This window comes from Cyclopterus lumpus, chromosome 13, assembly GCF_009769545.1.
Source record: "Cyclopterus lumpus isolate fCycLum1 chromosome 13, fCycLum1.pri, whole genome shotgun sequence".
NCBI classification, from domain to species: Eukaryota; Metazoa; Chordata; class Actinopteri; order Perciformes; family Cyclopteridae; genus Cyclopterus; species Cyclopterus lumpus.
The window spans coordinates 18,782,760-18,796,074 of record NC_046978.1 but is presented as its reverse complement, the minus strand read 5'-3'; the positions used below and the strand labels follow the sequence as shown (position 1 = coordinate 18,796,074).

Sequence of the window (13,315 nt, the reverse complement as noted above, 5' to 3'; positions counted from 1 at the left end):
CACCGCTTCAAACCGCACTTAATCACACACTGCAGCACCGAGTAAATAACTAATCACACGCAGCGGGCTGCATGAATGCTGATGCACACACTAATGTGTTTATCATGCGCACACACACGCACACACGCACACACACACGCGCGCACGCAGAGACACACACACGCACACGCACGCATCCTGACACTTGTTTTTCAGAAATTGATGGGAAATTCCATCTTTTTCCACTTTGTGTTATGGTCAGACCAGGCGTGCACACACACACACACACACAGAGACACACACACACACACACACACACACACACATATCACTGTTTGTGATCTATCTCAATGCCACGCCTCAACAGATTCAATCAGAGGGTAGTCTTTGTTTTTTTCCTATCTGTTGTTTTATTTTCCTATTCTCTCTCTCTCTTGTGCAAACACACACACACACACACGCGCACACACACACACACACACACACTCGCTCACACACACACACACACACACACACACACACACAGACGTTGTTTCTCAGTTGGAGCCAAATAACTTTAGTCTGAACGTTCCCACAGCTCTCACTGTGGAGCTAAACACAGACATTCAACGGGACCACACACACACACACACTCACACACACACACACACACACACACTGAGTTGTTACTGGTGTGTAGCTGGTATTATGTGTGTGTGTCTCTGTACACATTACACATGTGTGTTTATGCCACCTGTTCTGCACTTTTTGTTCCTTAAATCAAGCTTTTATTTTGTAGCATACCAGATTTATTTTAACTTCAAATTATTTAAATTATTCTCATTATTATCATATATCGTTTTGGTACATTTTGTAAAATACAAGTGTGATTAAATTCTAGATTAAAGGAGGTAAAAATAGAAGAACGCCTGGTTTCCAGCGGAGGAACGTGGACGTCTGTTTCTGTTAATGGAGAAACGTGCTCGACTCGCGGCCTCGGAGGCATCGCCCGTAACCCTGCAACGGATCGCCTAATTGAAAAGAGAAAATCCAGGTTCTCTTCGTATATTCCCCGAGACCGATTCGATACGCTCGATTCAACCCCCCCCCCCCCCCTCCCTGAAACCTCACCTGAGGCGGTGCAGGATGTTGGCGAGCGTCTGAGTCTAAAAGTCGAACTCCATCTGTTAGTTTGAGAAGCTGCAGATGTTGAAGCCAAATGAAGACGTCCCATCTCATTTCCTGCTGCTCCTCAAGTCCTCTGCCCAGATTACTGCTTCACAACATCCTCCTCCTCCTCCTCCTCCTCCTCCTCTTCCTCTTCTACCTCCTCCTCCTCCTCTTCCTCCTCCTCTTCCTCCTCCTCCTTCTCCTTTCGATTCATTAGTTGTTTTTTTGTGTGTGAAGAGAAAGCAGACGACAACCTCCAGTTCTGAAAAAGTCAATGCTGAAGTGTCCTAAAACCTGCATTCTCTCTCCTGACCACCAGGGGGCGACTCCTCTGGTTGTATAGAAGTCTATGCTTCATGTGTTAAAGCTGCATTCTCTCTCCTGACCACCAGGGGGCGACTCCTCTGGTTGTGTAGAAGTCTATGCTTCATGTGTTAAAGCTGCATTCTCTCTCCTGACCACCAGGGGGCGACTCCTCTGGTTGTGTAGAAGTCTATGCTTCATGTGTTAAAGCTGCATTCTCTCTCCTGACCACCAGGGGGCGACTCCTCTGGTTGTGTAGAAGTCTATGCTTCATGTGTTAAAGCTGCATTCTCTCTCCTGACCACCAGGGGGCGACTCCTCTGGTTGTGTAGAAGTCTATGCTTCATGTGTTAAAGCTGCATTCTCTCTCCTGACCACCAGGGGGCGACTCCTCTGGTTGTGTAGAAGTCTATGCTTCATGTGTTAAAGCTGCATTCTCTCTACTGACCACCAGGGGGTGACTCCTCTGGTTGTATAGAAGTATATGCTTCATGTGTTAAAGCTGCATTCTCTCTCCTGACCACCAGGGGGCGACTCCTCTGGTTGTGTAGAAGTCTATGCTTCATGTGTTAAAGCTGCATTCTCTCTCCTGACCACCAGGGGGCGACTCCTCTGGTTGTGTAGAAGTCTATGCTTCATGTGTTAAAGCTGCATTCTCTCTACTGACCACCAGGGGGCGACTCCTCTGGTTGTATAGAAGTCTATGCTTCATGTGTTAAAGCTGCATTCTCTCTACTGACCACCAGGGGGCGACTCCTCTGGTTGTATAGAAGTCTATGCTTCATGTGTTAAAGCTGCATTCTCTCTCCTGACCACCAGGGGGCGACTCCTCTGGTTGTATAGAAGTCTATGCTTCATGTGTTGAAGCTGCATTCTCTCTCCTGACCACCAGGGGGCGACTCCTCTGGTTGTATAGAAGTCGTCAAGAGGTGTTTATGGGATGTCCAGATGAAAAAACAAACCCCAATGGCTCAAGGTGTTCTTCACCGTCACGGCCGCTGGATTCTGGATCTCTTGCCAGTTAAAACTTATTTTGAATGAGGATGTGATGAACTACTTCCTTTGCAACATGGCCGCTTGACCTTTGACCCCTTTTCTCTCATCTGCATAAGTGCCTCGGTCTTCTCGTTGACTGCGCTGAAGAAAAAAGCCTCGTTGAACGACGCTAATTAGCACGACTTTTAAGTTGCCTCTCAACTCCTCCGACCCGATTAATCACACACACACACACACACACACACACACACACACACACACACACACGGCATTTAAATAAAAGCACTTTCCTGTCGCAATTAAGCGCGCGTGACATTTTGTTTGGGTGTTTGCTGGCCGCCCCCCCGACCGCCTGTTTGTTTGTGTGTGTTAAATGAACCCCGCGGGCCGCATGGCGAAGGTAACACTCCATTACTCGTCCACTTCCCTCCGCACGGCTGGCCCGAGCCTCCCCACCCTACTGCGTAATGCACTAATTACCGCTGTAAACACACACACACACACACACACACACACACACACACACACACACACACACACACACACACACACACACACACACACACACTCCGTAACCGTTTACCTCGCTAATGTCGCCGATCCGCTCTCTCCTTCATCTTTTTTCCCTTTTTTTCAGTCTTTTCCCGACGTCATGTGTTTGTTCCCTGCAAAAAAAGAGGAGGAGGAAGAGGAGGAGGCAATGTCATCTTCATCAGTGAATAGGTGATTACATCTGTGTGTGGGGGGGGGGGGGGGGGGGGGGGGGATGGCTGAGCCGAGCAGACTTTTGACCTTTACTTTTGGGTCACCTCTCTCTCTCTCCTGCAGGAAGTGAGGGCCTCGGTGTGTTTCCTGCAGGAAGTGAGGGCCTCGGTGTGTTTCCTGCAGGAAGTGAGGGTCTCGGTGTGTTTCCTGCAGGAAGTGAGGGCCTCGGTGTGTTTCCTGCAGGAAGTGAGGGTCCCGGTGTGTTTCCTGCAGGAAGTGAGGGCCTCGGTGTGTTTCCTGCAGGAAGTGAGGGCCCGGTGTGTTTCCTGCAGGAAGTGAGGGCCTCGGTGTGTTTCCTGCAGGAAGTGAGGGCCCGGTGTGTTTCCTGCAGGAAGTGAGGGCCCCGGTGTGTTTCCTGCAGGAAGTGAGGGCCCGGTGTGTTTCCTGCAGGAAGTGAGGGCCCCGGTGTGTTTCCTGCAGGAAGTGAGGGCCTCCGTGTGTTTCCTGCAGGAAGTGAGGAAGTGAGGGCCTCGGTGTGTTTCCTGCAGGAAGTGAGGGCCCCGGTGTGTTTCCTGCAGGAAGTGAGGGTCCCGTGTGTTTCCTGCAGGAAGTGAGGGCCTCGGTGTGTTTCCTGCAGGAAGTGAGGGCCCCGGTGTGTTTCCTGCAGGAAGTGAGGGCCCCGGTGTGTTTCCTGCAGGAAGTGAGGGCCTCGGTGTGTTTCCTGCAGGAAGTGAGGGCCCCGGTGTGTTTCCTGCAGGAAGTGAGGGCCTCGGTGTGTTTCCTGCAGGAAGTGAGGGCCCGGTGTGTTTCCTGCAGGAAGTGAGGGCCTCGGTGATTTTCCTGCAGGAAGTGAGGGCCCGGTGTGTTTCCTGCAGGAAGTGAGGGCCTCGGTGTGTTTCCTGCAGGAAGTGAGGGCCCGGTGTGTTTCCTGCAGGAAGTGAGGGCCTCGGTGTGTTTCCTGCAGGAAGTGAGGGCCTCGGTGTGTTTCCTGCAGGAAGTGAGGGGCCCGGTGTGTTTCCTGCAGGAAGTGAGGGCCTCGGTGTGTTTCCTGCAGGAAGTGAGGGCCCGGTGTGTTTCCTGCAGGAAGTGAGGGCCCGGTGTGTTTCCTGCAGGAAGTGAGGGCCTCGGTGTGTTTCCTGCAGGAAGTGAGGGTCCCGGTGTGTTTCCTGCAGGAAGTGAGGGCCCCGGTGTGTTTCCTGCAGGAAGTGAGGGCCTCGGTGTGTTTCCTGCAGGAAGTGAGAGCCCGGTGTGTTTCCTGCAGGAAGTGAGGGCCTCGGTGATTTTCCTGCAGGAAGTGAGGGCCCGGTGTGTTTCCTGCAGGAAGTGAGGGCCTCGGTGTGTTTCCTGCAGGAAGTGAGGGGCCCGGTGTGTTTCCTGCAGGAAGTGAGGGCCTCGGTGTGTTTCCTGCAGGAAGTGAGGGCCTCGGTGTGTTTCCTGCAGGAAGTGAGGGCCCGGTGTGTTTCCTGCAGGAAGTGAGGGCCCCGGTGTGTTTCCTGCAGGAAGTGAGGGGCCCGGTGTGTTTCCTGCAGGAAGTGAGGGCCTCGGTGTGTTTCCTGCAGGAAGTGAGGGCCCGGTGTGTTTCCTGCAGGAAGTGAGGGCCCCGGTGTGTTTCCTGCAGGAAGTGAGGGCCTCGGTGTGTTTCCTGCAGGAAGTGAGGGCCTCGGTGTGTTTCCTGCAGGAAGTGAGGGCCTCGGTGTGTTTCCTGCAGGAAGTGAGGGCCCGGTGTGTTTCCTGCAGGAAAAGATCTTAAATACTTATTTAGCTTTAGAAAAAATATCGTAAAATACTTAGTTAGGTTTAGGACTTTTTTAAAAAATAGTTAGGTTTAGGAAAAGATCGTTAAATACTTAATTAGGTTCAGGTAAAGTTTGTCAAATATTTAGGTAGGTTCAGGTAAAGGTGTGGGAAAAAATGGTAAAATACTTAGTTAGGTTTAGGAAAAAATCGTAAAACTTTCCATAATTACGTGGATGAAACCCGAAAGGATTTATTGGGATATATCTACGAATTACTGTTCATTGTTTGATATGTTTTACATGAATGATGATAAATGACACTTCAATCTATTTACTTAATGCCCCTAAATCAATACAGCAATGATTTTAATTCTTATTTTCTTGAAGGATGATCCGCGTACGTTTATAAAAGGCAACGCAGAACGAAGGGAGACAACGAATGAGAGTAAATGAGAGATTAATATCCGGTTGTAAATGAGGGGGAAAGGAGGAGGGGGGGGGGGGGGGGGGAGGGGGGGCTGAGAGGAAAACAGATGTTACAACGAGTGTGAACGAGAGGAAGAGGGCTGTTTGCACATACACACACACACACAGACACACACAGACACACACACACACACACACAGACACACACACACACACACACACTGTGTTTGCGCAGCCGGTTTCATTTACGTGGGCTTCAATCCCAGTCAAGCCTCTCACAATGGACCTGAATACAATCAACAAACACACACACACACACACACACACACACACACACACACACACACACACACACACACAGGCTTCGTATCTCTAAGTTAAACCTCTCTGTCGTCCTGAGTTTAAACAGATCGACAACACACATGCACACACACACACACGCACACACACATAATCAAAACTAACAAAAAATGTATTCTCAGTTTCTATATTTTTACTTACGAACGAGAAATTTGCTCTCAAAATTTTTTCTTTTGACTAATAAAGACACAAATATACCTTCAAACGGGGGTCGAGGTCCCGCCCACACTATATTATTGACACAGGACCGAGCCAATCGCAGGCTTAATTGTTTGACATTTTTTAATTGTTCTAACTTTTTTAATTGTCCTAATTTTTGTAATTATTGTAATTGTTTGAAATTTAAATTAGTTAAAAATATTTTAACTGTCCAAATTTGTGAACCCTCTTAATTTAATTAATTGACCGACATTTTTTTTTAACTGTGAATTCATTTAATTGTTTGAATTTCTTTACATTTTATTGAATTTTGAAAAAAAAAAATTATTTAATTGTCTGAATTATTTTGAATCTTTTTTTGTTACGTTAAAAGCGAACGTTGGATTTTGGGCAACGGAACCAATAAAAAAAAATATATTTTTTTTTTAAATCTCGCACTGCAACAAAAAACCTCCTTCGCTGACCAAGAGGGACGAAGGCTTCTGATTGGTGCGCTCAGAGGTCTGTTCGGCCTCCCGAAAAAAAAGATTAAAAATAAAAAGAATAAAACCCGGTGATCGGATCTCGGCGGCGTGACCAGAATGGTACTCGACAAGCCGAGCGGCGTCCTCTCCGCCCGGCGACTCGGCGCGTCGCGAAGCATTAAGCGGAGCGGAGAAGATGCAGATGAAATGGTGAGGGGTGTGTGTGTGCGTGTGTGTGCGTGTGTGTGCGTGTGTGTGTGTGTGTGTCTCCCGGCGGTTGTGACAAGTTTTCCTCTGATCACGGTTTTGCAGACTTGACAGAGTTTCAGACTCGGAGGCACTCAGAACCTGATGGCCTCCATCTTTGATTTCAGGCCACACACACACACACACACACACACACACACACACACACACACACACACACACACACACACACTTAGACCCCCCCCCCCCCCCCCCCCCCCCCCCCCCCCCCCCCCCCCCCCCCCCCGGTTCTCCTCCTCCTTCCTTTCCTGTCACCGTCTTTTCTTCTTTTATTTTGTCGCCTGAAGCTTTAAACGAAACACTTTGAATGCAAAGAAGCTCCGAAGAGTTCGGAGAGAAAATATAAAAATAGTATAAAATAAATATAGAAACTGGATGAATTTATGTTTCTGGTGTTTTTATGAACGTAGTTTTCAAAACATATGATAACTAATAATTGAATTTAATTGATTTCTTTTTAGCAGATTTAACTGGATCTCTTTTGGGTTCTTATCTCATTACAATTAGAAATTAATCACAATTTCCATCCATGAAAATAAAGTATTTAAGATGCACACACACACACACATGCATGTAGACACACACACACGCACATATATGCACACACACAAGCGCATGCATGCAGACACACACACACGCACATATATACACACACGCGCACACACACACGCGCATGCATGCAGATACACACACACATGCATGCAGACACACACACATGCATGTAGACACACACACGCACATATATGCACACACGCGCATGCATGCAGACACACACACACGCACATATATACACACACGCGCACACACACACGCGCATGCATATACACACACACATGCATGCAGACACACACACATGCATGTAGACACACACACGCACATATATGCACACACGCGCATGCATGCAGACACACACACACATACATGCAGACACACACACGCACATACATGCACACGCGAACACACACGCACATATATGCACACACGCGCACACACACATGCATGTAGACACACACACACGCACATATATGCACACACACACGCGCATGCATGCAGACACACACACGCACATATATGCACACACACAAGCGCATGCATGCAGACACACACACACGCACATATATACACACACGCGCACACACACACGCGCATGCATGCAGATACACACACACATGCATGCAGACACACACACATGCATGTAGACACACACACGCACATATATGCACACACGCGCATGCATGCAGACACACACACACGCACATATATACACACACGCGCACACACACACGCGCATGCATATACACACACACATGCATGCAGACACACACACATGCATGTAGACACACACACGCACATATATGCACACACGCGCATGCATGCAGACACACACACACATACATGCAGACACACACACGCACATACATGCACACGCGAACACACACGCACATATATGCACACACGCGCACACACACATGCATGTAGACACACACACACGCACATATATGCACACACACACGCGCATGCATGCAGACACACACACGCACATATATGCACACACGCGCACACATGCATGCAGACACACACACGCACATACATGCACACGCGCACACACACACGCACATACATGCACACACACACACGCATGCAGACACACGCACACGTGCACACACACACGCGCACACACACACACTGAGCGGTGCTGACGGTGTTCGTTAAACAATCTCTGGAGGAAGTAAAAAAAGAAGAGAAAAGAGACGTAAAACAAACTTTATTTTAATTATTTTCATCTGATTTTGACAGGAAATCAAAACACTGAACAAATGCATTATTATTATAATATATCTTTATATATTTTGTTGCACTGTGACGATGTAGTGTGTGTTGAGGAGTGCCGCGTCCAAATAATAAAGAAAAGAAAAGTAAACAAACCACAGATTGTCGACTTCAAGATTATTATTATTATTATTATTATTATAATAATTGTGCTTCGTTTCCACTGCCTGGTCCCGCCCCCTTTTCTCTCTCTATTGTACCGCCTACTTTTACCATTTGGCATAAAAAAAGTGAATAATAAACGCCGAATTTAAAAAATAAAATAAAATAGTACAAATCGTCCGATTTAGCAAAATAAAAGAAAAAAAACTAAAAGTTGAACCACGCGGCTCAAACGTAGCATCGAAGTTTATAGATTTGCATAGAGGAATAAAAAACACACACACTCTGATATTTAAAGTGAGGTGTCGCCTCCACCACGTGCACCTTTTCTCCACGTGCACCTTTTCTCCACGTGCACCTTTTCTCCAGTCGGTAGACCTCTTCGTTCTCCCGGTGCACCGTGTTTTAATATTTACCTGTAAACGGCACTTTAAATGTCTCAAAACGTTATGACGATTAACTCTAAAAGTACCTAAAAGACACGCATGTGCGTACTCACAGTAGTTATTGGCACTGTAAACATGTTTGAGGAGTTTTTAAAAACATTTTTTTAGCAGAGCTTGCAGTTTTGCTACAGGAAGGAAATCCCCAAAAAATAAAAGTGCATTTCAAAATAAAAAAAAATTTAAAAAAAAAGGAAAGTCTTCCTGAGATCACACGTAAAACCATTTTTAAGGCTTCTCGAGCGAAAAAGCAGATTTCCTGCAAGGCGACGCCCACGAGGCCGAAGCTCACTTCATGAACAGGAACAAAAAGGGGGCGTCGAATACTTCAAATGCGTCGGGTGTCGGAGCGCCCTCGCTACCGAAAAGGTCGGAGGTTCGATACCGCTTCTTTTTTATTTTTTTGGCTGTAAAAACAAACTTCACTTGCATACACATTCGATCGCTCAGAAGTTCTGATGGCATCGCCACAAACCTCCGGCGCGTCTCACAGGTCGGTGGTGATGACGGGCGTGACCCCGTGGATGAGCAGCGTGGGGCCCAGGTCCCGAGTCAGCAGCTCCAGCTGCTCCAGGTAGGTGGCGTAGCGGCTGGTGTCGGCCGGCGGGCGCGGCAGGTACAGGAAGCGCACGGCGGGGGCGGGCCGGGCCGAGTCCAGGATCAGCTTGTTGACGGCCGACAGGTAGTCGTCCGAGAGGCGCGTGGCGTTGCTCGGGAAGCTGTTGACGTAGTCGCCTTCGCTCTCCTCCTCCTCCTCCGGCTCCGCCCTCTGCTCCTTCACCCCGTCGGCGGACGGCGGCGGCTTCTTCCCCCACTCGCCCTGCCGCTGCCAGTGCAGCGCCACCTGCTGGTCCCAGGGCACGGAGTACACCTGGGCTTTGATCCGCAGCTCCTTCAGCAGCTGGCCCAGCTTCTCCTTGGAGCCCCGCACGCTCCGCCCTTCCTCCACGCACAGAAAGAGGCGGAGCGTCGCCCGGCGCCAGGCCCTCACCATGTTGAGGATGCACGCCAGCTGCAGCAGGAACAGGGAGCAGGTGTCCACGTAGCTGCAGCTGTCCGGCCGCAGCAGGTTGACCGGCCAGACGTCCACGTAGACGGCGCCCTTCCCCGGGGAGGAGGGCGGCGGCGAGAGGACGCGCGCCCGGTCGAAGCCGTTGAAGTCGCGCGCCAGCGCCACGTTCTTCAGCATCTTCACGGCGTCGGCGATGATCGCCACGTACTCCCGGGGCCCGAGGACCTTCCCGTCGCCGAACTCGCCGCCGTCCTGCCCGTCGCCGGACCCCCGCAGGGAGGCGAAGTGGAAGAGGGGGGGCTGCCGCTCGGCGTCCCGCGGGGAGTCCGAGGGATCCGCCGACTGACCGGCGGAGAGCGACGGGTCGATCAGGTTGTCCTGCGGGAGGCGGTCGTCGTAGAAACCGAGGATGAGGGTGTTGGGGCGCATCCCGCCTGGAGGAAGAAAAAAAAAAAGACGAGGCGAGGAAAAATAATAATGAGACGAAACGGTTTCTTTTTTTTCTTCTGGTTCCTAAAGGCCAAGTATCGAGGTTCTATCAGACGATGTGGAGAACGTCTTTATTAAAGGGTGCATTTGCTAGTTTTTACGTCTTTTTAAATGCCTTCGTGTGGAGCTGAAGCTTTAACTTGTTTAAGGACACATTGTGACTGACACAGGTTGAAACGGAACGTCTGAAAGAAGTTTGACTGAAACCAGCGAGAGGATGTTTCAGCTGAACGGAGATAAAGAGTCGGTTTAAGTAGAAGAAGAAAAAAACGAAGTGGCACTTAAAACATGCAGTTAGAAGGAAAGTCGCCAAATGAGTTCAAGTTTAGGCGTAAAGCTTAATGGGAGGTATTTAAGTGGAGCTGTAATGGAAGCGCTGAAAGAAACTGAAGCGTATGTTATCACGGAAAGTGACGAGGTGTTGCGACACTGACCGAGTCCGGAGATGAAGAGGAGGTGCTGCACGCCGTGACGCACGGAATCGGCCAACGTCAAGTTCACGAAGGATTTGATGTTCAGGTGGTCCACCAGTGACAGCCAGGAGTCGTACTGGGACTGCAGGGGGTCTGATGGTAGAGTGTCTGTGGGGAGGGGGGGGGGGGGGGGGAAGAATTATAATAATAACATAAATATGCATGAAGAGAGAGGATATCCAGAGGCCACATCTACACCACTTTAAATCACACGAGGAGTTGAGACTGAAGGACCCCGGGGAAGTCCTCGACAACAAGCTCCTCGACAACAAGCTCCTCGACAACAAGCTCCTCGACAACAAGCTCCTCGACAACAAGCTCCTCGACAACAAGCTCCTCGACAACAAGCTCCTCGACAACAAGCTCCTCGACAAGTCGAGTGATTCGACTCCTTCCTCTTTAAGACCGAGTGCATCGTGGGCACTCGGGGGTTCTTCTGGCGGCCTCGATGGACACAGACAGAGGATTTGGATTCTGAAGACTCCGTTCAAAGGGGACCCCGGTCACCCCGGGACCCGGTCACCCCGGTCACCCCGGGACCCGGTCCCCAGGTGTGGGGTGGGGGGGGGGCGGTCCCCAGTCTGCTCGACGACCCCGTAAAGTGAGGAAATCCTCAGAAGACAAAAGAAAACCAATCAATGACTCTGCTCCTTTTATTTAATTTTTACTCGGCGCCTCCGGAGGATTGGGAGCACGATTACTTCCTCCTCGAAAAAAGAAAGGGGGGGGGGGGGGAAAGGGGGAAGGGGGGGGGTCCAGAATGCTAAAGCAGTCCATTAAGTGACACACGAAGGCTTCCTGCTCATTCGTACACGCACATATTTAAAAAGAAGTTAATATATTTTTGATCCGATCCCGAATGAAAAACACTTTCACACAATCACTGCTATTAAAAATCCAGAAATCGTGTTGACAGGCGGGTCAAAACAAGCTTTTAGCTTAAATTACACCCCCCACTCAGGTGAACACTGCTAGCTCCGCCCCCACAGGTATCTTTTCTCGGTGCTCACCGAGGTCCCCGAGCTGAACGTGTCCCAGCACGTAGAGGCCGCTCTTCTTGATGTCGTTGGTGAACCGGATGAGGCCCACGCTGCTGCGCGGGTTGGAGACCATCAGCAGGATCTGAGGCCTCCAGAACTTCACGTGGTCCTTCCTCACGTCCAGCATCAGCAGGTACTTGCGCACCTGGGAGGGGTGTGAATCACAAGGAATCATTGAAACGCATTATCGTTAATGTTTACACATTTTAAATAGATCAAATATAAATCGGGTGAAAGGATAAATCCTGGTGGTTCCCATGACGATATGTGTGTAGAGGAAACGACAAAGAAATCAGAGCAGTAATGTGTATAAATGTATATTTGTATGCAGACTTGAGCATGTGTCAATCAAACTGTTATTGGTAATATATATATATATATATATATATAATGTGTGTTTAACCAAACCACTATAATCATTAGGATTGATTGGGACGAGCCATTTAAAGACGTGTAGAGAATCACTCAAAAAATACTTCAAAAATAATTGTATTTACTAGACTCGAGGTAATGATGTGGAAATGTCGGGGGAGGGGGGAGGAGGAGGGAGGAGGAGGGGGGAGGGGGTGACACTCTTCTTGCAGCTCAATTTTTATCCTAAAAAGAAACAGAAATAATGCCCCGAAGCCGAGCCCCCCTCCCCCCTCCCCCCTCCAAAAAAATAGAATTCGGATGCAACATTGTTACCATCGTCCGGTAATGTTAAAAAGAAGAAAAACAAACAGAGACAACAAACGAGTCCGACTGCCTCCACTCATCTAATCATCCGTCTCTCTCTCTCTCTATTTCCCTCCGTCTTGTCCTCCATCAGGATGTCATCATCCCTCCATCCATCACTTTTTGCTTGTCGTTCCTGCTTCAATGTCACCCAGTTGGCGCCGTGCCGACGGAGGCTGCAGGAACTCTTCTTCTGTTGGGTCTATTAGTGTAATCGTTTAAAAGAGGGCTCGGGGGGGGGGGGGGGGGGGGGCATACTTTTAAAGCCTTGGTTATCGTCAATAAAAGTCTATTCATTATTAATACTTTTAATTGTTCATTCGGTGTTATTAACAAATGCCAAATAAACAACTTTAGATATTGTAGCACAATGACAGTCACAATATGCGAAGGGTAACTCCAAGAGGCTTAAAGCCATCCACAGATTAGACTTCTATACAACCAGAGGAGTCGTCCCCTGGTGGTCAGGAGAGAGAATGCAGCTTTAACACATGAAGCATAGACTTCTATACAACCGGAGGAGTCGCCCCCTGGTGGTCAGGAGAGAGAATGCAGCTTTAACACATGAAGCATAGACTTCTATACAACCGGAGGAGTCGCCCCCTGGTGGTCAGGAGAGAGAATGCAGCTTTAACACATGAAGCATAGACTTCTATACAACCGGA

The 13,315-nt window shown here is 49.0% G+C and overlaps 1 protein-coding gene across 1 annotated transcript in view; it reads right to left on the bottom strand.

Annotated features, from left to right (window-relative positions):
- Positions 1-8,377: 8,377 nt before the first annotated feature.
- zgc:153039 (uncharacterized protein LOC767698 homolog) overlaps positions 8,378-13,315 on the bottom strand; it is a 41,667-nt gene continuing 36,729 nt past the window's right edge. Inside the window, exons 11-13 of the mRNA XM_034547869.1 lie at positions 11,904-12,078; positions 10,855-11,001; positions 8,378-10,365 (exon numbers count right to left, since the gene is read on the bottom strand). Of these exons, the coding sequence (XP_034403760.1) occupies positions 9,407-10,365; positions 10,855-11,001; positions 11,904-12,078 (1,281 nt within the window). The 3' untranslated portion in view covers positions 8,378-9,406. The remainder of the gene's footprint in view (positions 10,366-10,854; positions 11,002-11,903; positions 12,079-13,315) is intronic.